Source organism: Rhagoletis pomonella, unplaced genomic scaffold (assembly GCF_013731165.1).
Source record: "Rhagoletis pomonella isolate Grant_MI unplaced genomic scaffold, Rhpom_1.0 Rhpom_scaffold_00013, whole genome shotgun sequence".
Taxonomy (NCBI): Eukaryota; Metazoa; Arthropoda; class Insecta; order Diptera; family Tephritidae; genus Rhagoletis; species Rhagoletis pomonella.
The window spans coordinates 14,207,567-14,233,037 of NW_023458567.1; the positions used below are offsets into that span (position 1 = coordinate 14,207,567).

General features: G+C 33.8%; 1 protein-coding gene across 1 annotated transcript in view; it reads left to right on the top strand.

The window, feature by feature from the left end:
* The first annotated feature begins 12,850 nt into the window (after positions 1-12,850).
* LOC118748364 overlaps positions 12,851-25,471 on the top strand; it is a 78,993-nt gene continuing 66,372 nt past the window's right edge. Inside the window, exons 1-2 of the mRNA XM_036482738.1 lie at positions 12,851-13,023; positions 24,671-24,877. Of these exons, the coding sequence (XP_036338631.1) occupies positions 12,851-13,023; positions 24,671-24,877 (380 nt within the window). The remainder of the gene's footprint in view (positions 13,024-24,670; positions 24,878-25,471) is intronic.

The following is a 25,471-nucleotide window of genomic DNA, read 5'->3' on the forward strand; positions in this document are numbered from 1 at the left end:
CGGACTAACTTTAAACAGTGAAAATATATGGCAACTTCACAAGCGAAACTCAATGAAAAAGTGGCGGCTAAAAATAAAATTCGTATCTTATGCTGCCACCAAAGAATTCTAATCCTCAACTGCGTCAGCTGGTGTTTACCATTGGAAGTTTTCTCATTCCATATTATCAGCACATTTTGTGTCTTTCGTTTATTTTTAGAAACTTTCCTGCCTAGGTACTTTCGATGGTAAGAAACTTTTTTACTGACATTAAAGTAAGCGGGTTTGGCAAAACTTTTTTACAATGAATTGATATCGCGAGCACTTGGTAACGAAATGGAATCGATTAGCTGCTAGCAATAGTCTGAACGTTACACCAATGTGTACTGAAGGGATGAGCAAGTCGACTTAAAGCTGGTTGAAGTCATTTAGAAAAATCCGCAAAGGCGTCGAACAGCCCCGAGATCTGCCGGAAAATGTTTAGCGTCCTCGAAAATATCGAAGCGTCTTAGAAACGTCGAGCGGCCCGAAAAATTTGCAAAACTATAAAAAAGCTCGCACGCTTCGAACAAAACTTCCAAGATTATTCCGTAAAAACTGAAAAATCTCCGAAAGTGGTCGAAAAAATCCTGAAAACCCCGAAAACTACCGAAAGAATCCTGAAAGACCTCCAACAGCCCAAAAATCCTTAAAAGATTTCGAGCTCCCTCGAAAAATTTCCAAAATTTCACAAAGCCCGGATGCGTCCGAAAAACTTACGAGAAGATTCCAAGAAATGCTGAAAAACTCTCAAAAAAATGGAATGGTACCACAAAAATACCGAAACGTCAAAAAATAAAAATAAAAAAATTTCAATTAATCACTCCATATTAATACTTCCGTAAGAATCAATAAAAAACATCCTGAAAGCACAAAAACGACGTCCACAAAATTCCGAATAGTTCCCAGTAGTCCTGAACGCTTCGAAAAGATGCCGAAAGTAACAGAAAAATCCTGTTAAATACTAAAAAAAATCGGATGAATTCCAAGCGATCCCTAAAACCTTTGAAAAACCCTCGAAAATTTCTCGACTGGAGGCATGCTGTATGGAAATAACTGACAAGCGATACCGAAACATCTTGAAAAACTTATAATTGGTCGCAAAATTACTTAGAAAGACAGATATAATTGCGACTAAGAAATCCATCATTGCCAACTTAATAAGATATACCCACACAGACTTACTTCACTTTAACCGAATGCATTAAAGATTAAATTTTAACACAAAGCATAAACATCCTTGGTATGACCTTGCGAATTGCACTTCAGTTGCACTTGTTTGTTGTATCCGCCGCCGTATTGATTTAACTGTTCTTTGAAACTAAGTATTCAACAAAAACAAGTAGCAGAGCGGCTGAGAAATGGTGTGCTTGCATAGCTTTCGTTTCCGCTCTTGCGGTGCACTACATTTTCCTGCATTTATTTATCTTTTGAAGCTAAGAAGTGTTAATTACTTAAGTGAGACGAAGGTTAAATGAGTTAAAAGCAAAGTTTTGCACGACTTACCGTTTATGGTAATCAAACAAAGAAGGAAACGGCTGGAAATTTAAGAAGTGTACATATGTATGTACTAAAGAATAAACTGTATAATTTAATCTTTGTGAAGGAGAACTGGCAGATTTCTTCGAAATAGCTCCGTGAATTAGGGCCGCGTGTATTAAGACCGCGATACAAAAATGAAATTAGGCCGCGCGGGCGTAATTCATTTCTACAAATGAAATTAGGCCGCGATCCAAAAATGAAATTAGGCCGCGCGGGCATATGCACCAAATACCAAAAACAAAAAAAAAAATTTTTTTTTCATAAATAACCTTTTTTAAAAGAAATGCATAATAAATGCTAATGAAATTTATATTATTAATTAGTTAGCATATATAGAACACCTTTCTGCTTAGGCGGCCTTGGACCGCGCTCAGGGATTATAACCCTCATTAAGTAGAATTCTCTTTATGTGTTGCCGAAGAAGAGCGCCTGAAGATCTTTTGCAGATAACACCTTTCTTTATTTTGCGGTTTGATTTGTCGACCAAATGAAAAATAAAATTTATTTGTGATTTGATGGGTACAATTTAACTCTGCAAAAAAAAAACAAAAAATGGAAATTAGGCCGCGCAGGCACAATTCATTTTGCCAAGTGAAATTAGGCCGCGAAAAAAATGAAATTAGGCCGCCAAACAAATAAGAACGCGGCCTTAATTCACGCGGTCCATCCATTCCATCCCCACTTTGAAATTGTGCGAATTTCAAAAAATATACATTCATCAAACAAAAATTTTAGAAAACAGTGTGATATAAATTCTTATTTAGTTTACAAATAAAAACTATTTAAAACTCATAGAAATTAATTACACTTTTGTATTTGTGAACCATAAATGCGAAAATTTGTGAGTGAGTGTGTGAGTATTTTTGTTGCTCTTTCACGCTAAAACGGCTGCAATAAAATTTGGTGCACAGATAGATTATTAGCTGGATAAACATATAAGAGAGCTGCCACCTTTTGTCAAAGATTAAAATAAATTAATTAATAAGTTAAATAAAGTATTACGCCAATGTGGGGGTCAAACAAAAAAGGCTCAAAAAATAATTACTTCGAAAACATTCTAGAGGGGAGTTACCATCTGTTGAGAAAGTTAAAATCAATACAAAAAAGAAGTTAAATCAACTATTTTATTATAGTTAATATTGGATAAGTTTAAGACATCTTTGTTTCGTTTTGAGAAGAGTTACCCCCTTTTTAGAAATTCAAAATCAATATAATTAATACACTAAACGGTATTTTTAAATTTGGGTAAAAATTGAGAGAGTATAAGATAGATTTATCTTAAACATAATTTGTAAGACGGTTGCCACCAGTTTGGAAGCACAAAATCAATTTTATTTAAAAGTTAATTAAATTAAAATATTTTAATATGGGTATCAAACCAACGTGGTTAAATAAGCTGTACTTCTTATACATTTTGAGTGGGGTTGCCACCTTCTTAAAAGGTTAATATCAATTTTATTTCTAAGTTAAATCTAACTACTTGTAGATTTCTAGTTAGAGAAAATAGCAATTCAGAAAAAATATTTGTATTAATTGTAGATAAATCCATTGAATTGATTTATGCAAAAAAAAATACCTAAATTTTAGTTTTTTTGAAGTGGTGTGCCACCTGTTTAAAAATTCAGAATCAATTTAAAGGACGCTTTAAATAAAATAGTTTAGTATAAGTGTTAAACTGCCAAGGTTTAAGTATGGTGTATTTATAAAAAAAAAATTTGAAGGGTCTTGCCACCATTTTAAAATTCCATCTCAATTTATTGAGCGTTTAAATGAATCAATTCGGGTGTTAAACGAAGGAAGTTAAATAAATGTTTTAAAGGTCAAATTTAAATTATGCCGTTTTCTTTTCTACCCAAAAACGTTACCTACACATTGCCCTGTTTCGCACAAATACTAAGGAGAGTAAAACGAAAAGGCAACTTTTTTTGTAGAAACAAAACGCTATTAGTTAATAGAAATATTCCTTCGAGGAAGCTTAAATATTTACGGCAAATAATTTTGAAAGAATTTTATAGAGGAGTTGCCATGTTTCCGAAAAAAATGAAACTAAAATTATATGCATTCCCTTTCTACTAGGGTGTTCGATATATTCGAAAAAAGGCAATTTGAAAAAACCGGATATACCGGACATTTGGCTTTAATTTTCCGCGTTTGGATAACGCTAATTGTTAGTCAGAAAATAAACCCTCCTACAAGTAAGTTAAGAAACAAAGCTTTTCACTTGATACCCATTTCGATTGCTACCCCTTTTTGTAATAATTGATTTTTTTGTTTTTTTTTTTAATTATTTGAATATAATTTTTAGAAGGCGGCAACGCTTCTCGTAAAAGTTAAACCTTATTGCACATCAGCAGTGCAAGCCTTTTAATTTGAAATTAGTTGTTACATAGTCACGAATTAGGTTACTCATACGCCCCGTCCTCCATACAAAATTCTATTCCCACTCCAGCAACTTGCTCAATGCGCCAAAATAATATCCGCTTTAATAATAAGTCATAAACCACAACGATTAGCCGCACGCAAGCAAATAAGAGTAAATTGTGATATTATTTTAAAAAAAAATTATATAAACACTTCCGCAGCCTGCATTATAATCCGCCTTTTCATAAAAAGTAGATGCATATCAAACTAATCAGTCAACCAAAACTATGCAATGAGCGATGCGAAAATGTTTGAAGCTCATTTATCAAAGCCTAATGCCCTGTAATCCTATTAGTTATAGAATTTTCGACTTTTGCGTTTCGCTTTTCAATGGGTAATTAATTTCATGAATATACGAGTACTTTAGTGTGCGGCTTCGTAAGCTGCAATTAACTTTTTATAATTTGAGTTGCATTATTTTCGCCAATTTTTTTGTTTGCTTTTTATTTGCACTTAAATCAGTTTTCAGCGAGTTTTTGCAAATTTTAATAATTGGCGTTATTTTGTATAAAATAATATATAATTTACTGTAAATATTAGAAAGACAAGCAAGGTTAAAATAGTTGGAAGTTTCACGATGGCCACACCTAGACATAGTTCTTATACTTAGCGTCTTGTGATATTAGGGTGGGCCGAAAATCCGCTTTTTTAGAATTTTGTTTGGTAATAGCAAAAATATGGTTCATTATTCTCTAAAAACAATCTGTGTGAAAGATGACAATTTTTGGTCAAACCAAGTCCATCAAAGTTCAAGTGCTAAAACGATAACTTATGTATCACAAATATAGCCGAATAAGCGATGGCCTTTCTTTTCCAACTCTTCTGATAAGAAACTTTACTCTAGACACAACTGATTCCTCGTCAGCATGAGCTATAAGCCACCAGCGATTTTTCTAGCTCTAGACGACGCAAGCACCGACGATCCAGAAAGTGGATGAGAAAATAGTCTCTGCGGTGTATATCTACTCAAACTAAGCTAGAGGAGAGTACTGAATTGGTCTAAAATCCGTCGGAGAAACATGAAAGCTTTTTTTCTGTCTTTGGAATAATCATTACCTTCAAAAATCTCCGAGTCTTCAAGATATGTTCTTTTCCTACGCTGCTGGCGTAGATTTGAGTCAGCCACCTGCGTGCATTGTCGCTCAGAAGTAATCCTCTGTACACCATTTATGTCAAACAGTGGAGATAATGCCGCCAATGTTTCCAATTTTCCCTGAATATGACGGAGCCTGCTTGCTTGGCAATTTCGACAAGAAAGAGGGGCACACTTCCAACACGGGGTGTTTTGACAACGGAGCCCTCTTTGCCTTTTAGGGGCTACCGCCAAAGTCCTGTAATACCCTTCGGGATACGCGAGCATCCGAGTATGTTTAACAGATAAATGAGGAACATCTTGGCTGCCGTCCTAAAATGTTGGTTGTCATGCGCCTATCCGAATGAGCCTTTCGGTCCGCCGAGACTTGCCGTTTAGACTTACCTGCCATTGACCCTACCTCCGATTGCACACTCCTTTTACAGACTCCCAAAAGGTCGGTTTCGACTCTTCTACATTTTCGATGGTGACATCACCTGAAATATAAAACACTAAAACTAAAAGAATAAAATATTAAGAAAGGACACTACACGAAATTCAAAAAAACACCAAAAGTGTTCCTTAAAACTCGTAAAAATTCCGAGAATGTTCCCGTAAAATAAAATTTGTCACGTATTGTACAATAATTTTAGGATTCAGCCTGTGATAACAACTTCTTTTTTTAGCGCAATTCTGCAAAAATGTTTTTGACATAAATACGAACAGCTACTACCCACTCCGCTTGTACTAATTAAGTCCGAAATTGCGGACTAATCTTACACTGCTGATAATAGCTGCCAATAAAACCATTATTTTGAGTACTACTTATTTACACAACTCAGCGCTAGCGGCTACTTCATCATGCTAATTGCAATTTGGATTTACACTTTATGGGCAGAGAGCTCCCTCTTAAGTCGCCAAACTACAATACATTTATGACAAATCTACTGCGTGTGCGAACCAGTGTCCCAACTCACAACTGTGTATTTGCTTGCTTGTTTATTGGTTTGTTTGCTTTGAAAACAAAGCGACAATTGATGGATATTTATCTCAGTTAGAGTTGATGATTTTTAGTAGTTGATGGCTGACGCCTAGCTGTCGTCAAATTTTATACACTTAGCAAAGGCATTCAAGCATACATACTTTTGTGACTAAGTGTATGTGACTGCTTTTGTGTTTATATTTTATTCCTACCCACTAGCCATTACTACTTCAATGGCATTTATGGCTTTTGCATAAATGTAAATTCAATGACACAGCACGCGCTCTAATCGGATTATCGCTTTTGCAGAGTTGGAGCATGCGAGAGTGGGCCATAATTGCGAGTGAGTAAGACCCTCTCAGCTTACTTTGAGATACCTTTGGATTAATTTCTCACCTCTCGTTTTACTTACATATTTCAAGAGCCAGCATTAATAGTCACCAGAGAGCTGCATAAATGGTTTTAATTTGTCTGTACACTAAAGACTGCAAATTAACCGAATTTGTTAAAAGAATTCAAATAAATAATGAAAAAAGTTGCTTTCCAATAATTTTAAATATTAATACAAGTTTTTTATTAAAAAATACTTTTACGGGCGGTACGAACTATTTAACTTCGTGCAATTCTGCTGGGCTTGTCGGATTCTTGGAGGTTTTTGGGATTATCCTTTCTTGATTTCTCCATATTTTTCGCGAGTTTATCGAGAGCCATCGGAATTTAAGAACTTATTCGGTATTTCATGATCTAATAGTATGTTTTGTTTTTTTTTTTGTTTAGACGTTTGGAATTAAGGACAAATTTCTGAATTTTTCGAGGTTTTTTGTAACTTTTTGGAGCTTTCGTGATCTGGAGAGACTTTTTGAGCCTTTCAGGATCCATTCAAAATTCTTCGAGGCTTTTTGCACTTAAGAGATTAATGCTGAATATATTAAAACTTGACGGTGTTTTTTGAATCTCATGAGGCTTCAGAACCTAAATTTTTCGGGACACATTGGAACTTTCAAGATACATTGGCAAAGTTCTAAATTCTTCGAGACTTTTTAGATTTTTAGGGATATATTGACCCTGTTCTGAATTTTCTGATTTTTTTGAGGATTTCGTGATCTACTGACACTTTTTTTAATTTAATAAAACTTTCAGGATTGAGAAACTCTGTGTTCGGAATTTTTAATTTATTTCAGCTTTAAAGAAGGAGGAACTTGTTCGATTAAATCAAGTGTTGTGCTTAAATATTAATATATTAATAATAGCAATATTGTATTATTTTTAACCTATATACTTATCTACTTCCTTAGACGAGGGACCGAAAATGGCCACTAAATACCAAGATTTTTATTTTTAGATCGTCGCAAAATCGTGTTTTTTTTAGATTTTCATTTTTTCGTTCAAAGATAATAGTTACATTTGAAGTTTTATGTTTTCCGAGAAATTTATTTTTACTTTATTTTTTTTGATAAAAAATAATCGTTATTTGGATTTTAATTTTTTCGATAGTTTTTAACCATTATAATGAAAACTACATTTTTATGACAGTTTTAAATCTTTTATGATTGATAAATTAAGTCTGAAAATAACGGTTATGATATGCTAGAAAAAATAAAAATAAAAAAATAAAAGATCATTCTTGAATGAAAAAAAATATCATTGAATATTGCCTTAATTTTATCGGAAAAATAGAAAGTGTCTGTTAGCCGTTAAATTATGATTTTTTATTATAAATATCATAACCGTCACGGTCCCTGATTTAGGCAGGTGGTAACTGGTTTTGTTTATTTTCCCATTCTTTAATACTAAATATTTTTTATTTTTCCCCCCATTGCATCTTCTGGCATTTTCTGGGGGTTTTGGCGGACCTGTAAAACATAGTTACTATGAAAAGTGGTTAAATAAATTAGTGGGTATTATTATGGGAAATCTTTTGAAGAGAAACAGAGTTTTCCGATCGAAAAATATTGATTTTCGAGAATTCTATACCATTTCTACGAAAAGTTGTTTTTTTTTTTGTTTTAAATTGTAAATACATTTGTGCAGGTCATTACTGGCCACTTACATTCGCGTTAGCACACTTATTGCTTGTCAAGTAATTTAGTTGTTGCCTTAAACAAGTAATTTTTAAAATTTTTATCTCCTTCGCTCTTTTATTCTTTATCATTACATTAGCTTAACTTTTAATTTTCCATTTTTTTTCCATATCTTCTCTAACTGCGCTTTACTCAGCTTTTCATGGCAACAGCACATCCTAAACTCTACTCATTTTTATTTCTTTTCTGCTTTACTTTAACTTTCAATCCACATTTTTTCCCACCTGCCCACTGCACTTTTTCCATTCCTCTCACCACATATAGACACATATGCCCTTCTCAACTAAGTACCTTGTTTACATAGTTTGTGGATACTATTTAGGTTTGCAGCGCTTAATTGAAATTAATTGAGAGTAGTAATGACATTAAAATGTGACTTAATTATGCAGCAGACTGTGTACGTGCCTGTGTGTATAAGTGTGTTCTATGTACATTAGGGTGGTCCAAAAATGCATGTGAAAAGGTAAAGTTGGAACTTTAATGCTGAGAGGATTGTTCTATACTGAAAAAAGTATACCGCTATTTTTTATTTTGAAATCAAAAAAATATATAGAGGTCGCTCAAAGCGCTCAAAGTTTTCCATGTATTTTATTTTGGGGAAAAAACATTTTTTCGTTGTTGAATAGGATTCTTGAAAATCAATATTTTTCGATTGAAAGACTCAGGAGATTCCCAATAATAATACTCAATTGCTTATTTACCTATTTTCTCATGGTAACTATATTTTATAGGTCCGCCAAAATCCCCCAGAGAATGCAATGAGGGACCAATTAAAAAGCTTTAGCATTAAAAAAAGGTTAAATAAACAATTGGATCTTATTATTGGAAGTCTCCTGAAGAGGACCAGTGTTTTCCGATCGAATATTCAGGCCGATTTTGAACAGAAACTACCTGGGAGTTCTCTCTCTTTTCCCTTTTCTCCTATCATGAATAAAAAATCCCTGCGAATTTTTTATTTCAAATGGCGAAGTGGAGCTGTCAAAAAAGTGTTAAACAGCTCTTACGAAGTTCGAATTTTCTCCTCCAAAATTTTCGGGGAAAATGCTACTCCCTGGGAGCTATTTACTGGAGGATTTCTTTCTTCCGAGAAACAAATTCCCGGAGAACCAGCTCCCCGGGAGTATTCAGAACTGGCCCAAGAATGATAGAATACAAGATTGCGCCGATTGCAGCAGAATTCGTGAGAGTAATTTTAGCGTGACGTCATCGTAGAGTTGACAACTGAGAGCGGCGAGAATGAGGGCGACTAGTGATGTGCTGAATTGTCCCCAATACTCGGTACCCAATACTTAAAAAATATTTCGGTACCCTATACTTCCTTTTCGGTATCCGATACCGATTATTTACATTAAACCCTCGCCATTATATGCATTTCAGGTTTAGAAAAAACTTTCATTACTAATTTATATGATATCGGCTAAAACACTTGAACTTATCGCCACAGAAAAATATTATTTTATCAGTTTTAACCTTAGTCGATCCAAGGTTCAAGAAAAATACTTTGACGGATGAAGAAGCCTTTCAGGGGAGAGATTCTGTAGCCAGTTAGCGACAAGTTTCGGATCGATATCGCACTTGTTGACTTACAAATATTTGATATCAAACGTCGACAAAACCGATACCGATTCGAAAATTGTCGTTAACTGGTTACAGAATCTGTCCCAGGCCTACAAAAATGATATCGTCCGATTCAGCTGGAACAAAAATGCTTCAAACAAGTAAGGGTTTCTCTGTATTATGGCATCGAACCGACATATATACATCTTTCATTTGAATCAGTAAAAAAGCTCTATTGGCTCTTACATTCGGGTTTTGTTAGGCGTTTTTTGCATATATTTGGCCTATGTGCGCTTTTATTCGAAACCTAAATGTTTCGGTACCGAGTATCGAGAGTATTGGGTACTTAAAAGTATTGACTCAGCACATCACTACTGCTGTCTTCTCTACTATGACGTCACCAGAACAGCTGATTCTGTCAAAATCACTGAGAGCCGAGTAGCGGTATCGTCATCGGCGCCACCTCTGTATTCTCTCCACCGCCTTGTTGATTTTCAAAAGTTCTATACCATTTTTAAACAAGAAAAGTTGTTTTTCGCCATATAAAATACATGAAAAACTTTGAGCGCTTTGAACACTGCCTAAATATTTTTTGATTTCAAATTAAAAAAATAAGCGTACATATATTTTTTCGGTATAGAACAATCCTAGGGGATGGCGGCATTAAAATTCCGACTTTACTGTTTTTGGACCACTCTAATGTACATACATATGTGGCTCAAAGGCAACTCCTCATGTTTATAAAATGAATTCACATCAGGATACATATAGTACGAGTGCGAGTACGGGCAACAGCTCTTAAAGCGTCATAAGCCAGTGCCAATAACATACTGAACAGTGCTGCGGTTTGATTGAAAAGTGATGTGTGTGACTATGGTGGTAGATAGGTCTGTTATTGGTAAATTAGATTCAGTGGTAAAAGTCACAAAGGTAAATTAAGGGTGAGCAAATGATGCTTGTACATACATATATGCAAACGTGGCTATTTTTAGCCCTGCGACCTTGCGACGGGATATTTTATTAATGCAATGTAAGGATTTGCAAACAACAGAATTTTTTGTAAAATTCATAAATTTTACGCTTGACTCGCAATACTCTAACAAGAGTAGTTTAATTTTGTTTAGTTCTAGTAAAAAATTTCACTCAGACCTTCTTCTCCTTTATTGTCGTTGTGATTCGCCAGTGGTTTCTTTTCCGTGTCAACTGACACCAAATCCTTCTCCATCTGTTTTTCGCTCGCAGAGTAGGCCTTCCTCTCCCACTATTACCAGCATTGCAATCCGCGTTGTATATTTTCAGAGCTGGCCGTAGGTGAAAATTGGTCTAAATAAATACCCAATGTATTATCTGTGGCTGGTAAGGGCTTCACAGTCTATCATAAATTGCTCCCTTCTTTACTGTAACTTGTTACACAATCTCCACATTAACTTCGGTACCTTATACCATGTAAGCGACAAACTAAGTGTTAAGCAGGGACGGTTAAAGGATAGTGAATTCCTTTACGCAATTTTCTTCCCACCACATACTGCCCTGGATGCATCGTGGTTGCCTCGGGTTTTTTTGCCTGCTAGTGGCTGGTCTACTGCTTCTTGGTCGGGTCTGTCTAGCAGGAGATTCACTTTCTGTGCCCTTCGTCTCTGCTTCCTCTTAATTTGCTGAAAAATTAATAAAAATCTTTCCACTTTGTGCCGTAATTTTCCGTTCAATTCCTCATTTTTAGAGAAAGTAAACATCTCGTCACATCTTCTTGCCCTTTACTAACTTTAAGAAGAAGATGAACCCGATCCCTTAGACGATCACGTCGAAATCGATTTCCGACTGCTTAGCTCTGAATTCTAAATTCAAAAAGTATTGAAATTTGATTCCGCTGCCGCGACCGGTGGTGGAATCTATGCTGAAATAATTAGACTTACCGCTGGCCTTGAGCGAAGTTTAACTACGAGCCTGGCTGTTGCTGGTTGCGAAGTCTATAGACTTTCTAGACCCTTAACCTCCTCGCTCTTGGTATCAAGCAATCATGAGCGTCGGTTCTACAAGTAGATTGCGGCGTTATTGTCCCAACTTTATCGGTCATGGCTACCTGCAGTCTCATGGGCGAGTCGAAGGATGGAGAAGATTTCTGATTTTTTACTCTTTCATGGGCGGCTTGTCAGCTTTCCCTCTTTTCAGTGCCCTTACCAATAGTCTTGTTGACTGGGTCGCTGCCGTTTATTTAACATCATTAAGCTGTCTCGTTGGCCTCTTCATTCATCGATTTTTGCATCGATTTTTGTTCCCCTACGCAGGAGTGTATGTATGGTCAGGTTAGGTTGGGTAGGCGCGTACTCGTACTTCCACTCGGGCAGACCTTCATATTGTGAATTCCCTCTATGAGAGCCAAGAGGAGGCACATCCTTCTTACCGGAGTTACTCCATTTTGTCAGTGTAGTGTTTATTGAATCATTTACTGTCCCGAATGAAGCTTCGTAACTCGAATACTTTAACATCGACTATCCATCCATCCATCCATTGCGATATCTAAGGTCCTCGAAGTACAAACATACGCGGACTCCGCTTTCCAGCTTTTGGCCACCAAAGTAGTTGGAAATACCACCATTTAGCAGCAACTTGTTTTAACTTGTTTGCCTAAAGCTGGCTTAGAGACAGTCCCCTCTTTCCTTCCCTGTGGCACGGGGATACTATTAGCCCTCCAGCTAAATAAGTTGCTGGATATCGAGGCCAAATAACTTTCTCGTCCCCTGGGCATTGGATTTCCATCCCCTTCCTCTTCACTTACCTTCCTCCCCTCCATAAGACCAAGGTACACCTCCATCCCTTCTCTTCTATATTTTCTATCTTCCCCAAAAACACGCATTCGACGGCCCCTGACAGTTGTCGGGATCAGCCGTCGTTGTCTGCATTGCTGCTTTTGTTCTGTTTTCAGGCATTAGGTCATTTAACTCTAAATAACATGAAGAAATATTTATTGATTGTATGTCATCCTAGCAAACCTAGAAATTTCCATGTACTCGACGCACTTGGATTAAATTTTTCTGTAGACATCAGTATTAGCCTTCTTTCTCAATCAGAGGATGTAGCCATAACTTAATCGCACATATTTATCAAATACCACAACACGTGCCTCAATTCACTCGAATTCTATAAATCATTTTATTACTATCAGATTTCACATAGAATATGCTCCAGCAAATCACCAATTTCACCCCACTTCCACTAAATGAGCTTACGCATTCATCAACCACCACGAATACCACTGCGCGCGTAATCATTATTGCTGATGTTGGCATACTTTTAGGCGCCAAGAACACAACGTCACCGCAATTGATTTGCGGCTTCCAACAACGATATATGTATGTTTAATATTCGAACGCTAGAGTGTGGGGAAAAAATTTTCGGTGATCGAAATATACGCACGTGCGGCATTTGCAATGTACAATCATCATAACCGCCAAAATACCTGGCATACTTTTGTGTGCAAGAAATTGGCTCACGATTACAGCAGCACGCGTACCAAACGGTAATGTGTTGGAATGCCATATGAATTTTTTTAGTTGTATGGGTTGTGAAAATTACGCCGGCATTGGAAATAAATTCTCTTTTATTTTTTTTTTTTTACTCTGCAACTTTAACGCAACTATATTATTCTTGGAATTGTAAATTTTTTGCGGCATACTTTTGCGTAGGAAAATGTTTTGTTTCTCATTAAAAAAAAAAAAAAATCTCAAACAAATATTTCTTTAATGAAAAAGTTTGTTTAACATAATAAATGACCTGTGGTGTTTTTAATTTCAGAAAGTTGAGAATTTACGCCGAAGTGAGTGGGAGGAGTAAAATTTTCTGACGTATAAATTGTGAGCCTAAAAGTATGCAGTAAAACGTAGGAGTAGGCGCTTACATACTCCAGATGCCTTACCTGATAAATGCGTCAGCACTTGAAATTATACATAAAAAAATGTTTTGCGCAAAGTTAGCGTCATCAGATTTTTTGTTTATTTTTCATTTTTATCCACGCCCTCAAGTTCGACAACCTGTTACATACATAAACATGACCGTTAGATATACATACTTGAATGTCATTCGTACTACATATGCGCATAATTCCCTGCTGCTTTCGTTTACAACTTTTTTCCTTTCGCTTTTTAGCATTCTTATTGTTGTTGTATTCTTATGCAATTCCCATTTGTCGTGTTTTGCTTTTTCCAGCTCTCAATAAAATGAAAGATATGTATGTACTTGTAACAAAAAAACAAACAAAACATCAATTTCATGAATGGTTAAGCAGAAATTTTACAAGTGTATTGTCTGCACGTGTTGCTCGGCTCTCTTATTCCCTTATGCATAAAATATGGATAAGTTTATTTTCGTAATGTATCAGAAAAGTTGTGTTCATTTTTCAAGCAAAATATACTTTTCTTCATGCTCTAGCATCCCGTGGAGTTCACGTTTATTTACGGTTGCATATTGTACTACTCTTCGTGTGACAGCAGCAAAGGAAGCAATAAATTCGATATATGTTTTTTTTCCGGTTTTGGTTTTAGCTGAGAAAATATTTTGTATACTCCAGCAGCAAAATGTGTGACATAAATCTTATGTAGTTTGAAAAGAAATCTGAAGGGAAAATATTTTTCTCAATTTGTCTATGCACTTCGCCAAAAAGCGCGAGAAGAAGAGCCCATAATTGTAAAATATTTCTGAAGCAAGCAGAAAACAAAATATTTTTCTTGAATTTGGAGGGCATTTTGGCAATGAAAGCCGTTTTTTTTTTGTTTGTTTTTCTTTAATTTCCAAAAGATGTGCATGGTAAAGAAATATTTTTCGGCAAATATGCACAGAATTTTTAAAGCAGCTGTTCAAAAATTATCATAAAAAAATTTTATTTTCAAAAAACTATATGCATATTTAACACAGAAATTATAAAAAAATTATTAGAAAACAATTTAAAATTAATTTTCTTTAAAGTAAATGTTCCAACAATTCGTAAAAATTATTCAAAGTCGATAACAATTTTTAAACTAAATTAAAAACAACAAATAAAAAATTTAATTGAAACCCCAAAAATCCCCCCCGCTCAATAAAAATGAGGTGATAGAAATAATTTACATGTAAAACACTCTTCAAAATTTATCAACAACAAACCAAAAAAGAAATATTTCTCTAAAATTATGCTGGATTTTCACTAGGCATTAAATGCAAAAATTGTTATGACCAAGTTGGGCATTAAAAAATATTCATATTACGTTAAGAAATGTTCGTTCAATTCAATTCCACGTGGCATTTTTTAAATGCCTCGAATTTTTTGTCATTTTAATGCCTAGTGGAAATTCGGTACTAGTTTTCAAAGAAAATCTGTCATTTTTTATACCTTATTGAAATTTACTAATGAAATAAACTTTAAAAAATTTGTTCCCCGAAAATAAAGCCCAGAAACTAGATATCAGAAAAAAACTTCTTCTTTCAGACCCTGTCGAGTATAGAAATTTTGAAACTAATTATCGAAAACTGATCACGTTAAACTTTATATTAAATTGGAAAAATTTTAACATTTTTTCAATCATCACAAAAATTACCTGCTCAATGAAGAAAAGTTAAAAAAAATAAATTTTTTAACATTCTTTGGACAAATTATTTAAACTAGTGAAATACACTTGGCAAAACAAACAAATTTAAATTTTTTTAATAAAAAACTGCATATTATATACATATCGAGCCCTAACCGCCAAAATAACGTAAGCGACATTTTTTTCAAAATTTTCTTTTTGATGCAGAAATATTCCTAGAGCATCTAGATGCAATTATGCATCAAAAAGAAAATTTAAAAAAAATGTCGCTTTCGTTATTTTGGCGGTTAGGGCTCGATATGTACATGTTCCTCTACGGACCACATGTTAGGGAGAGAAATTTAAAAAAAAATTATCAGAAAAAACTTTCAATTAAAGCATTCCCTTTTCAAAGCTAGCTTTTTAGACCCCTGCCGAGCTTAGAGATTGGAAACAAATTATCCAAAACTGATCATAATAAATTTTGAATTAAGTTAAGAGATTAGCCAATTTTATTAATATTCAAAAAACATAACCTGCTCAATAAAGAAAAGTGAAAAAGAAGTACGATACACGCTTTTCGAAGTTTATCACATAAAATTAAAAAAAAAATATTTTACTCAAAACTTATTTTTCATAAACTTTTAATACTTTTTTCCCAAAATAAATTTAAAAAGATATTTACATACTTACGTACCAAACAACTGATAAGCCTAGAAATTATGAAGAAAAAAATTTCAGACAAAGATATAAACAAAAATATTTGCTTTTCAAAACCTAATTTGAAAAAGTAGTGCATTTTCAGTTTTCTGTCCAGCGTAGAAAATGCCAAATAAATTGGCCATAACTGATCGCAAGAAATTTTAAATTAAATCCAAAAAATTTAATTAAATTACAAAAAACTTTACATGCCCAAAAAGAAAATTGGTAAAGACTTAAGTTATACAAACTTTTTTTTCAAAGGAAATCTATCCACTTCTTTAACATCTTTAAACAAATTATTTAAAATGATAAAAATAAAATTTCCGAAAAAACACAAACACTTTTTTTTATAAAATAGAAAGCCATGTACATACATATGCATGCATCTACGAAAAATCTGTAAGGCCTAGATATTATGAAAAAAAATATTATTAGAAAAAATTTTAAATTTAAATATATATGTACATTAAAAAATTTCAAAAACAAATTCGATTTTTAGTCACCTGTTGTGCAAAGAAATTTATTAAAAAGAAACAATAACAAGTAAGAAAGTCTAAGTTCGGGTGGAGCCGAACATTAAATACCCGGCGCAATTATTAAATATATGTTTTCCACCTTTCCGAAAGCTACCGCTACACGATAAGCCGGGGTGTATAAATTTTAAGTAAATTAGCGTCCTTAAATTTCGAAATATTGCAGTTTCAAGCATTTCTGAAATATACCGTTATATGAAAAGCGGTCGTAATTTTAGTCCGATTTCAATAATTTTCAACGCTTTGCTTTTATGTGGCAAGCACAATAACCATACCGAGTTTGGTTCAAATTGCTAGAACGGTTAGCGAGATACATATATGTGATCATAAGTGGTCGGTGCCACGCCCATTTTCCAAAATTGTATCATAAGCGTATTTCTTGGTAAAAAATTGTTGCAACCATCAATTTTGAATAAATTAGCTTTAATATTTACTGATTTATCGAGGATTTCGTATTTTTCTAAATTACCGTTATTTGGGATGTGGGCGTGGTTATTGTCCGATTTTAAAAATTCTCGGCCATTTGGAATGTTGTAGCAGGACCAACAACTGTGCCAAGTTTGGAAGAAATTGGTGCAGCGGTTACCAAGATATACACATGTAACCATAAGTAGGCGTGGCTACGCCCATTTGCCAAAATTTTTTAATATTCTTATTTTTCGTCTAAAACTCATTGTAAATATCAATTTTGAGTGAATTATCTTCAGTAGTTACTAAAATATCGCACTTTTCGTATTTCTGAAAATTACCGTTATATGGGAGGTAGGCGTGGTTATTGTCCGATTTCGCCCATTTTCAATACCATCCGTCCTATGTCCAAAAGAAGTCCACGTACCAAGTTTCGTTACGATATCTCAATTTTTACTCGAGTTATCGTGTGCACAGACGGACAGACGGACGGACGGACGGACGGACGGACGGACAGACAGTCACCGCTTAATCGATTTCTCTTTTCATTCTGATCATTTATGTATACATTTGTCTATATCTATCTCGATTAGTTTTGCCTGTTACAAACAACCGTTATGTGAACAAAGTTATAATACCCTTGTGCACAAGTGCGCTCGGGTATAAAAAAATCACTTTTTCAATGTAATAAAGTGTTAAAAAGAAATTGCATGTAAACCTAAAACATCAAAAATTATTTGAATTTGAAGTTACTTATTAACAAAGAATAACATAAGTACAACAAAAATTGGTACGTACATACGGTTGAAGAGGACATAGAATACATTTGCAAATATACAGGATATAAATTGCACAAAATAAAATAAATAAATAAATGTAACTTTCTTAGAATCACAATATTCACTTACATCTATCCTCAACTCTAAACTATATTAATGTTAATTATGATTGTTAAAAAAAAATATTTTTCAAAGAAAATCTTCTTTCCACTCTTTTAACAAATCGCTTAACACCAATTTACTTTAACAGAAGACATTTGATTTCAGAATATTTAAGAAATGTCATCTTCCCCCACGCTCTTTCTAATAAAGCGCAAATGAATTGATTTTTATTTATTTTTATTTCAAGCACGAAGTCGACTTTGACTTGTTTGGCTTTGTGAGTCGCCTGATTTTTTATATATTTTGTTTTCTTGCTTTGTGTTAATTTTTTTTCCTTACAGGCATAAAAGGGTGCATGCGTTTAAGCGGAGGAGCTGTGGGTGTATATAGTTGTCGGACTATTTACAAAAGATTTCGCTCCGACAAACACAAAGCGACAGACGGCCACCTGCACGTGCAGCAGAAGCGGCTGATTGACTTTGGCAGCCAGTCTGTGTGAGTTTCTCTTTTCAATTCAAAACACGACCTAACCAAATATCCAGTCTGTTTTTGTGTTTGTATGTTTGATTGCTTATGCGTTTGTATATACTTGCTTAAATTTGTACACATTTCGCCGAATATTTGCTAAAATTCCAAAATAATATTGATACAGCTTTAAGGTTTTCTTGCAACTTTTTGGTTGTAGTTCACTTCGTTTGAGGCAGCACAGTCACAGGAATGGAAAAATATTAAAAAAGGAAAATTAATATCTTTATGGTCATGGAACTTGTTACAGTGAAACTATGGTAACAGACAATTGAATAATGTAAATAGCAAACGGCTCCATATTTATGTATATGTGTCTACTTGTGCGCTTGAGCACAAATTATATGCTAAGCGTATTTATTGAATAAATTTTCCAAACCAATTACAGTTCATTCACTCTGTTTCCAGTTGAGTTCGTTTACTTAAATTAAATGAAGGAAAAATATTTTTTGCGCATGGAAATTGGCTTAACTTCAAACATAATAATGTACATATGTACAAAGATTACTTTTGTTTACAGATGAGCAAAAATAAAGCATAAACTTAAAATTGTAATATCTCAGAGAAGCGAAAAGATATTTGAGCAAACTCAACGCCATTTCAAAGAGAAAGACTTGTACACCTTTTTTGTATTTTTTTGAGAAAAATTACTCTGGCTTGCATACACAACTTCAAAAACGGCATTTTTGCACTTATAGGTTAGAATATCTCAAAATCCTGATATGATAGAGCCAGATTTGAATTCAGCGCACCTTCGGGAAAGTATAGTCTGGTTTCTGGGTAAGGAGATCGGTCTTAATTTGTCGGCCTGTGTAATCCAAAAATTTAGGTATTATTGAGTAAAATTTTTTCCATAGATTAAGTAGCGCTTGAAAATTTACCAAAAACATTTTAAATTCATAAACATGTTTATTTTTATTTTGAAAATTTTTAAAGTCATTATTCTTTTTTTATATTTTAAAACTTTCTAAAAATTTTATTTTTCTTAAACACTAAAAAATAAACGCCCGCCTTTTTTTAGTGAAAATTTCGGAAATTAAAATTTATCAAAATTTTAGACGAAAATATAAAATTATAAAAATAATTAAATCTATTGAAAGGAATTATTGCTACTGGTAAAGACTTAATTGGAGCTTTCTAGATTATTGATTGTTCTGCAGATACACTTTTTACATGCAAAATTATTTAGTAACAATAATACGAAGTGGACTATTTTATGCTACACATCGAGTCCTAACTACCAAAAAGATGTAAGTGACATTTTTTTTTTGATCTTTTTGTTTCTTTTTTTATGCAGAAATGTTACTAGAGCGTCTAGATGCAGTTCTGCATCAGATATTAAATTAAAAAAAATAAAAATCGCTTACGTCTCGCTGGCGGCTAGGGCTCGATATGTTTCAATCTTAATTTGAATAGCTAGTTTTTCCTGCCCGTTACCATATTATTTAATAAAAAAAGCCATTATTCTTTTAATAGTCAACAACAGATTGCTTTCATTTTTTAGACGTGTAGCTTTCTTGGAAAGAATGTGTCTCTTGTTCAATAGTTTAACTATCAAAGATTATTTCTTCCACGATCATTAAAACTATTTTTTGCATTTCGTTTCAACTCATGACTGAGAAAATTCGTTAAGCATTTAGTAATTACTTATGATTTTTAATGATTTTTAGGAACTCACGAAAAGCAAATTGACTTCCAAATGCAAAGTCTCATTAATTCAGCCTTAACCAAATCTTGCTAAAACGCTCAAATTAAATAAGAAAAAAATGTTGTAATTTTTCACTTCTAAATGTCTGGTATTAACCAGTATTGGTTTACTCAAATTCTTGTTGCTTACAGTGCAAATGCAACGAATTTGGTTGAGAGTTTCTCTTAAAAAAAACATCAGAATGTGTAAACAAATGTATGTAGTACATATATCTCGACTTGTTTTAAGTAAACTAAAAACAAAATTGTATGCCTTCGTCCAGAATTCATTGGAACTTTATTGAGTTGTTTTTATTGGGGGATTTTCATTTCTTTAACGTACATTGCGTATTGCTGTGCTGTGCAATTCTGCGGGTTGGTGGTGGTGATGGCGGCAATGACGGTGTGTACGAACTCTTTATTTTTGAAATTATACATTTGGGAATAAATATTAGCTTTTCTTGCTATGCGGAATTCAGAGATTTCCATGTACGTATTTCAATTTGTTTATGCACGTATGTATGCGAGTGCACAGTCTTTTTGGAATACGGTGCGTATGAGTGACTGCAGTGATTTCTGTGAAATTAAAACCCAGGGCAGTGGCTTGTGTTCACTTTAAATTCATGTGGGGCTATTAACGAAGTTTTTTTCAGTCCTATCGTACTATTAAAAATTTTTAAGTTTGTGTTTGCTCTTTCACACTAAAACGGCTGGACGTATTTTAATGAAATTTGACGCACAGTTATCTCATGACTTGATATAGGATATTTTTTTTCAAGTAGAGCTGCCACCTTTGTCAAAAGTTAAAATCAATTAATTAATAAGTGAAATAAAATATCACAGCAATGTGGGTGTATAACGAAAAGGTTTAATACTATTTTTTCGCCAGCTGTTCAAAAAGTTAAAACAAATTGAAATAACAAGTTAAACGAAGTATTTTAATAAGGGTATCAAACAAGCGAGGTTTAGGACATTTTATTTCAGAAATATTTTTAAAGGGGGCTTGATATGGTTGTCAAATGGGAGACGATTCAAGATGCTTTATTTACGAATATTTCGTAAAGGGTTGCCACCTTTTCAAAAAGATTTAATATATTTAACTAACACGTTAAACAAAATATTTTAATTTAAGTATCGAGCCAAAGAGGTTTAAGAAAGCTTTATTTCAAAAACATTTTTAAGGGGTGCTGCCATCCGTTTAGAAATCCAAATTCAATTTATGTATGAAACTAAATAAAATATTTGAATATGGGTATCAAACGAGAAAGGTTTAAGGACAGCAATATCTTTGAATTTGAAATTCCAAATCATTTTAATTGGCAAGTTAGATGAAATCCTACTTCTGCTATAAATTTCAGAGTTTGTGAGTGTGTGTTCGTTACTCTTTCTTTGTATAAAATTCGGCATACGAACATCTTATGACCTGGATCACCATAGAGCATATTTTTAGAAAAGGGTTGCCACCTGCCAAAAAGTTAAATTATAAATTAATTTTTATTTTGCAATAAGAAGTCCAAACGAACGAGTTTAAAAATACAATATTACGAAAATATTTTTAAGAGGGTTGCCACCTTTTTGAAAAGTTAACTTAAATTTTATTCACATTTTAAATGAAGTATTACAATATGGGTTGCCAACGAATAAGCTGTATGAAAGCTTTATTTTGAAAATATTATGAAGAGAGCTGCCACTTGTTTTAAAGTCAAGTTCCATTTTTTCATAAATAAAGTATTGCAATGTGGCTGTCAATCGAAAAGGGGGTAGGAAAGCTTCCTTTCAAAAATAATTCTAAAGAGGGTCGCCACCTGTTTAAAGGTAATTAATTTTAAACATTGACTTCAATGACCTATAACTAGTGAAAGTAAAAAAAAATATCCAAAATATATGGGTTGCCAGCTGTTTAAATATTAAAGTTAATTTAAGAAAAATTTACAATATGGATGTCAAACGAAAGATTTTTAACAAATCTTTTTTAAGAAGCAGAATGTGTAATCTGTTTAAAAAAATCAAATTAAATTTGTGTGAACATTTTAAAAATAAAATATCTTTTGCCTGACAGCAAAAATTTTCCACCGTTTCCAAATTTAAATATATTTATTCTGTTTCAGCGAATTGAAATACATATTCTAACGAGATATTGATATGAAAAATAATTTAAAAAATGCATACATATAGTACAAATATTAGCTACCAAATGCAAGTTTAATTTTATATTGAAATGGCCAATTTAGTTAAAATTCGACACATTGACCATGTTCAGCTTCTTCGAGATAATTAGCAACATTTTTAAATAAACTTATTATTTTTGTATTAAAGTATTATTTTTTTTTTTACTTTTTTATTACATTTTGAAATCATAGCATCACCATATTTTTAAATCATAATGTCACCAGGTAGAGCCGTGGACAAAAGCTAGTATACTTCGGTATACCAAAAAAATTTTCAAGAAAAAAATTTTACATTTTGTTGACCATAAAGCTTAGTTTGTGAAGTTTCCCTAGAAACTAACCTTTTCGGAAATTAATCTCCTCTTTGAACTTTACATACTTTGCACCATCACAATTACCCACACTCATTTACTTGCTGCCCTCCCCTTCAACGGAAATTGATAAATCTTTTTGTAATTAACATGCCTTTAAGCTGACAGTTATCAACGCGTGCAATGATAAGCATTAATTAATTTTCCACTTACTGCTTCGTTTAAGATTTCATTAATCATTCCTACACACATAAGCCCATACAATACAAAATTGCATAAACAAACAAACGCACGTAAATGAACAACAAATGCTATAAATAACTCAACACATATGTACAAAGGTTTTTAAACACTTTAAATTAAAATGTGCATGGCAAATGTGCAAAACTTGAGCGTATAATTAAGTAGATATGTATATAATGGCGTGCAGTGCACGAATGCCGCGTAGGAAGAGTGGATGGCAAGCGATGGGTTGGCAACTTAAGGTGTGTAAGTGTTAGAGCGTATTAAATTGCGAAAATGACTATTAATGACTGCGCCTTTCACCTATGTATATTTACTCATCTGCAACCGTTTAAGTAACTTTGTTGCAAGTGCATTTTCGCTGCTAGCAGATAATTTGTTTTTCACGCTCACCACAAAAACACCCACCTTCTGTTGATAAATATTGCGCTCTATCCCCCATTTTCACTTCAGTTCATCATGCAGTTTAGCACTACAATATATACATACATACATACATGCAAAATAAGAACTCACTGAGAACTCAGCTACGTCCTTTGCAGTTTATACGTAATTATTGATCTGTTGGCGATTAATCACACAAGCGTTCAAAGTAGCACAGCCTTTTGAAGCAACGCAAAAATGAAATTAAATTTATGAAATCTTTTATGATTGGATTAATGAAAATGAACACCATTTAAATTTAATCACAAAAAGTTTTATATTTTATTTTTATTGTAATTTAATTGTTGCAAATCTCAAAGAAAATCCATGTTTTTACTCTTTGTAAAACCCAGATAACACAAATAGGAATTTTATAATGTTCTTTTTGCGCAAAACTGTAGAGCAAATTATTTTAAAATAGTGGCGACGAAAATAGTGGCTTATGCGATTGCATTTGAAAATGGAACAATTCGGTCAGAACTAGGAGACGTCTCCATTACAAATTATGTGACCAGGGCACCGGTTGTCAAGTCATAGATTATACTGACGACATAGCAATCGCAGCAACGGGCAAACATCTGCAAGTCCTGAGTGAATTATTGCAAAATGCACTCAGTCTTGTAAACGTCTGGTTCAAGGAATGTAGACTTAGCGTCAATCCCACCTAGCCCGAGAAGTACGTTTCAAAAGTAAGTGCAAAACTCTTCTATTCAAGCCTGCTACCCTGAACGTGGTGGCACTTTCTTTCTCAACCGAGGCTAAATACCTTGAAGTTATTCTACTCAGACTAAAGGCTGAACTCATCGAGGAGGTATATACCAGGTGGGCTGTGGAAATTTAGTCAAATATTGATGTAAGGCGATTCATAGCCCTCACTCGGCTGAACCGTCTCTCAGATTACTAGTCGAAGTAATCACCGGACACTGCCTGATGGGCGCACACGGAAATAGGTTAGGATACCCCACCAACGATTTTTGTCGCAGTTGCAAAGCCGAGGAAGAGTTGGAGAGCATCGAACATTATCTCTGCCATTGTCCCGCCGTGGCCAACATGCAAAACCAATTCTTCAACAAGTACTTTCTAGAGTGTTATCCGTCACTCTAGCCTAAAGTAAAGATTAATCATTAAGTACCAAACTTTATTATTTTGCTTAAAAGTACTCCTCTCGATTGAGTTAGATTATATTTTTGGACATTTGAGAAGTCAAACGCCTTCACTAGGAGGCCATCCGCTGATTATAAATACGTAAATATACATAAATACGTGTATATACATATCTTTGTAGTCTAAATTACTTAAACTTTTATTTAAAAAAAGTTTAAACCGAACTCTTTAATAGGCGGCATACACGGTGCGTCTGACTCGCGAGTCACTTGTGTACGTTTTGACTCGCCTTCGACTACACACAGCCGAATCATTCGCAGTCTACCGGGAGTCATTTTGGTGTAACTAACACATATTTATTTTCACAAACACATCCAAACCGACTCACGAGCCAGACGCACGGTGTATGCCGCCTATAAAAACCTTTAATATTGACATTATAATGCATGTATGTATTTTTAATTCTAATCTTTTAGGGATAATAGATGCGCCCACAAAGACGAATTCGGCACACAGCGTGTCTACAAGAAGACCTCACCAAATTGTGTGCTTACCCTGTATTTACCATCACGTGAGATTACACTCTCCGGCAATAATCCAGCTATACTACGTGGAATAATCTATGTGGATCCCAAAGCGATACAAGGTTACCGAGTTTATGCTCAGTTAACTTTGACATTTCGGTGAGTATTGACTAAAATATGCTAAGTAAATATAATGCATGTACAAATATAATTAAGCAATTCAAAAATATATTTCAAATCTTTATGCTTTCAACTAGAAACTTAAAATTCGAGTTTATTTTTTGGCTGTGATTGATTCCAGAGACAGTGTGAGAACATGATGAGCGTATGAACGAATTCGAATGAAATATTCCTTCAAGATGACGAGATTCACGGAAATAACTAAAAATCGCTTTTAAACACAAACAAATGCTTTAATAAAATATATTTTTAGTGGCTCATTTTAAGGCGAAGTAGGCGGGTTTTATCATCTCGTGGGAGTAGGGCTATTAAGTCCATTTTCGAATAGCAGCTTTGCCAACTTGAGTTGTACATTTTTCTAGCTTTTCGGGACTATTTCGGTTCAGATTTTTAAATTTTTTTGAAACCTTCGCGTTTTTCTGGACCTTTCGGGTTTTTGCTCGTAACAATTTTCGGGATTTCTAAGAAGCCTTTTGGACTTTTTCGGAACTTTTAAGGATTTTTTCAGTATTATTCTTATGTTATTTTTGTAATGTTTTCAGAATTTTTCGGACATTTCAAGATTGTAAAACA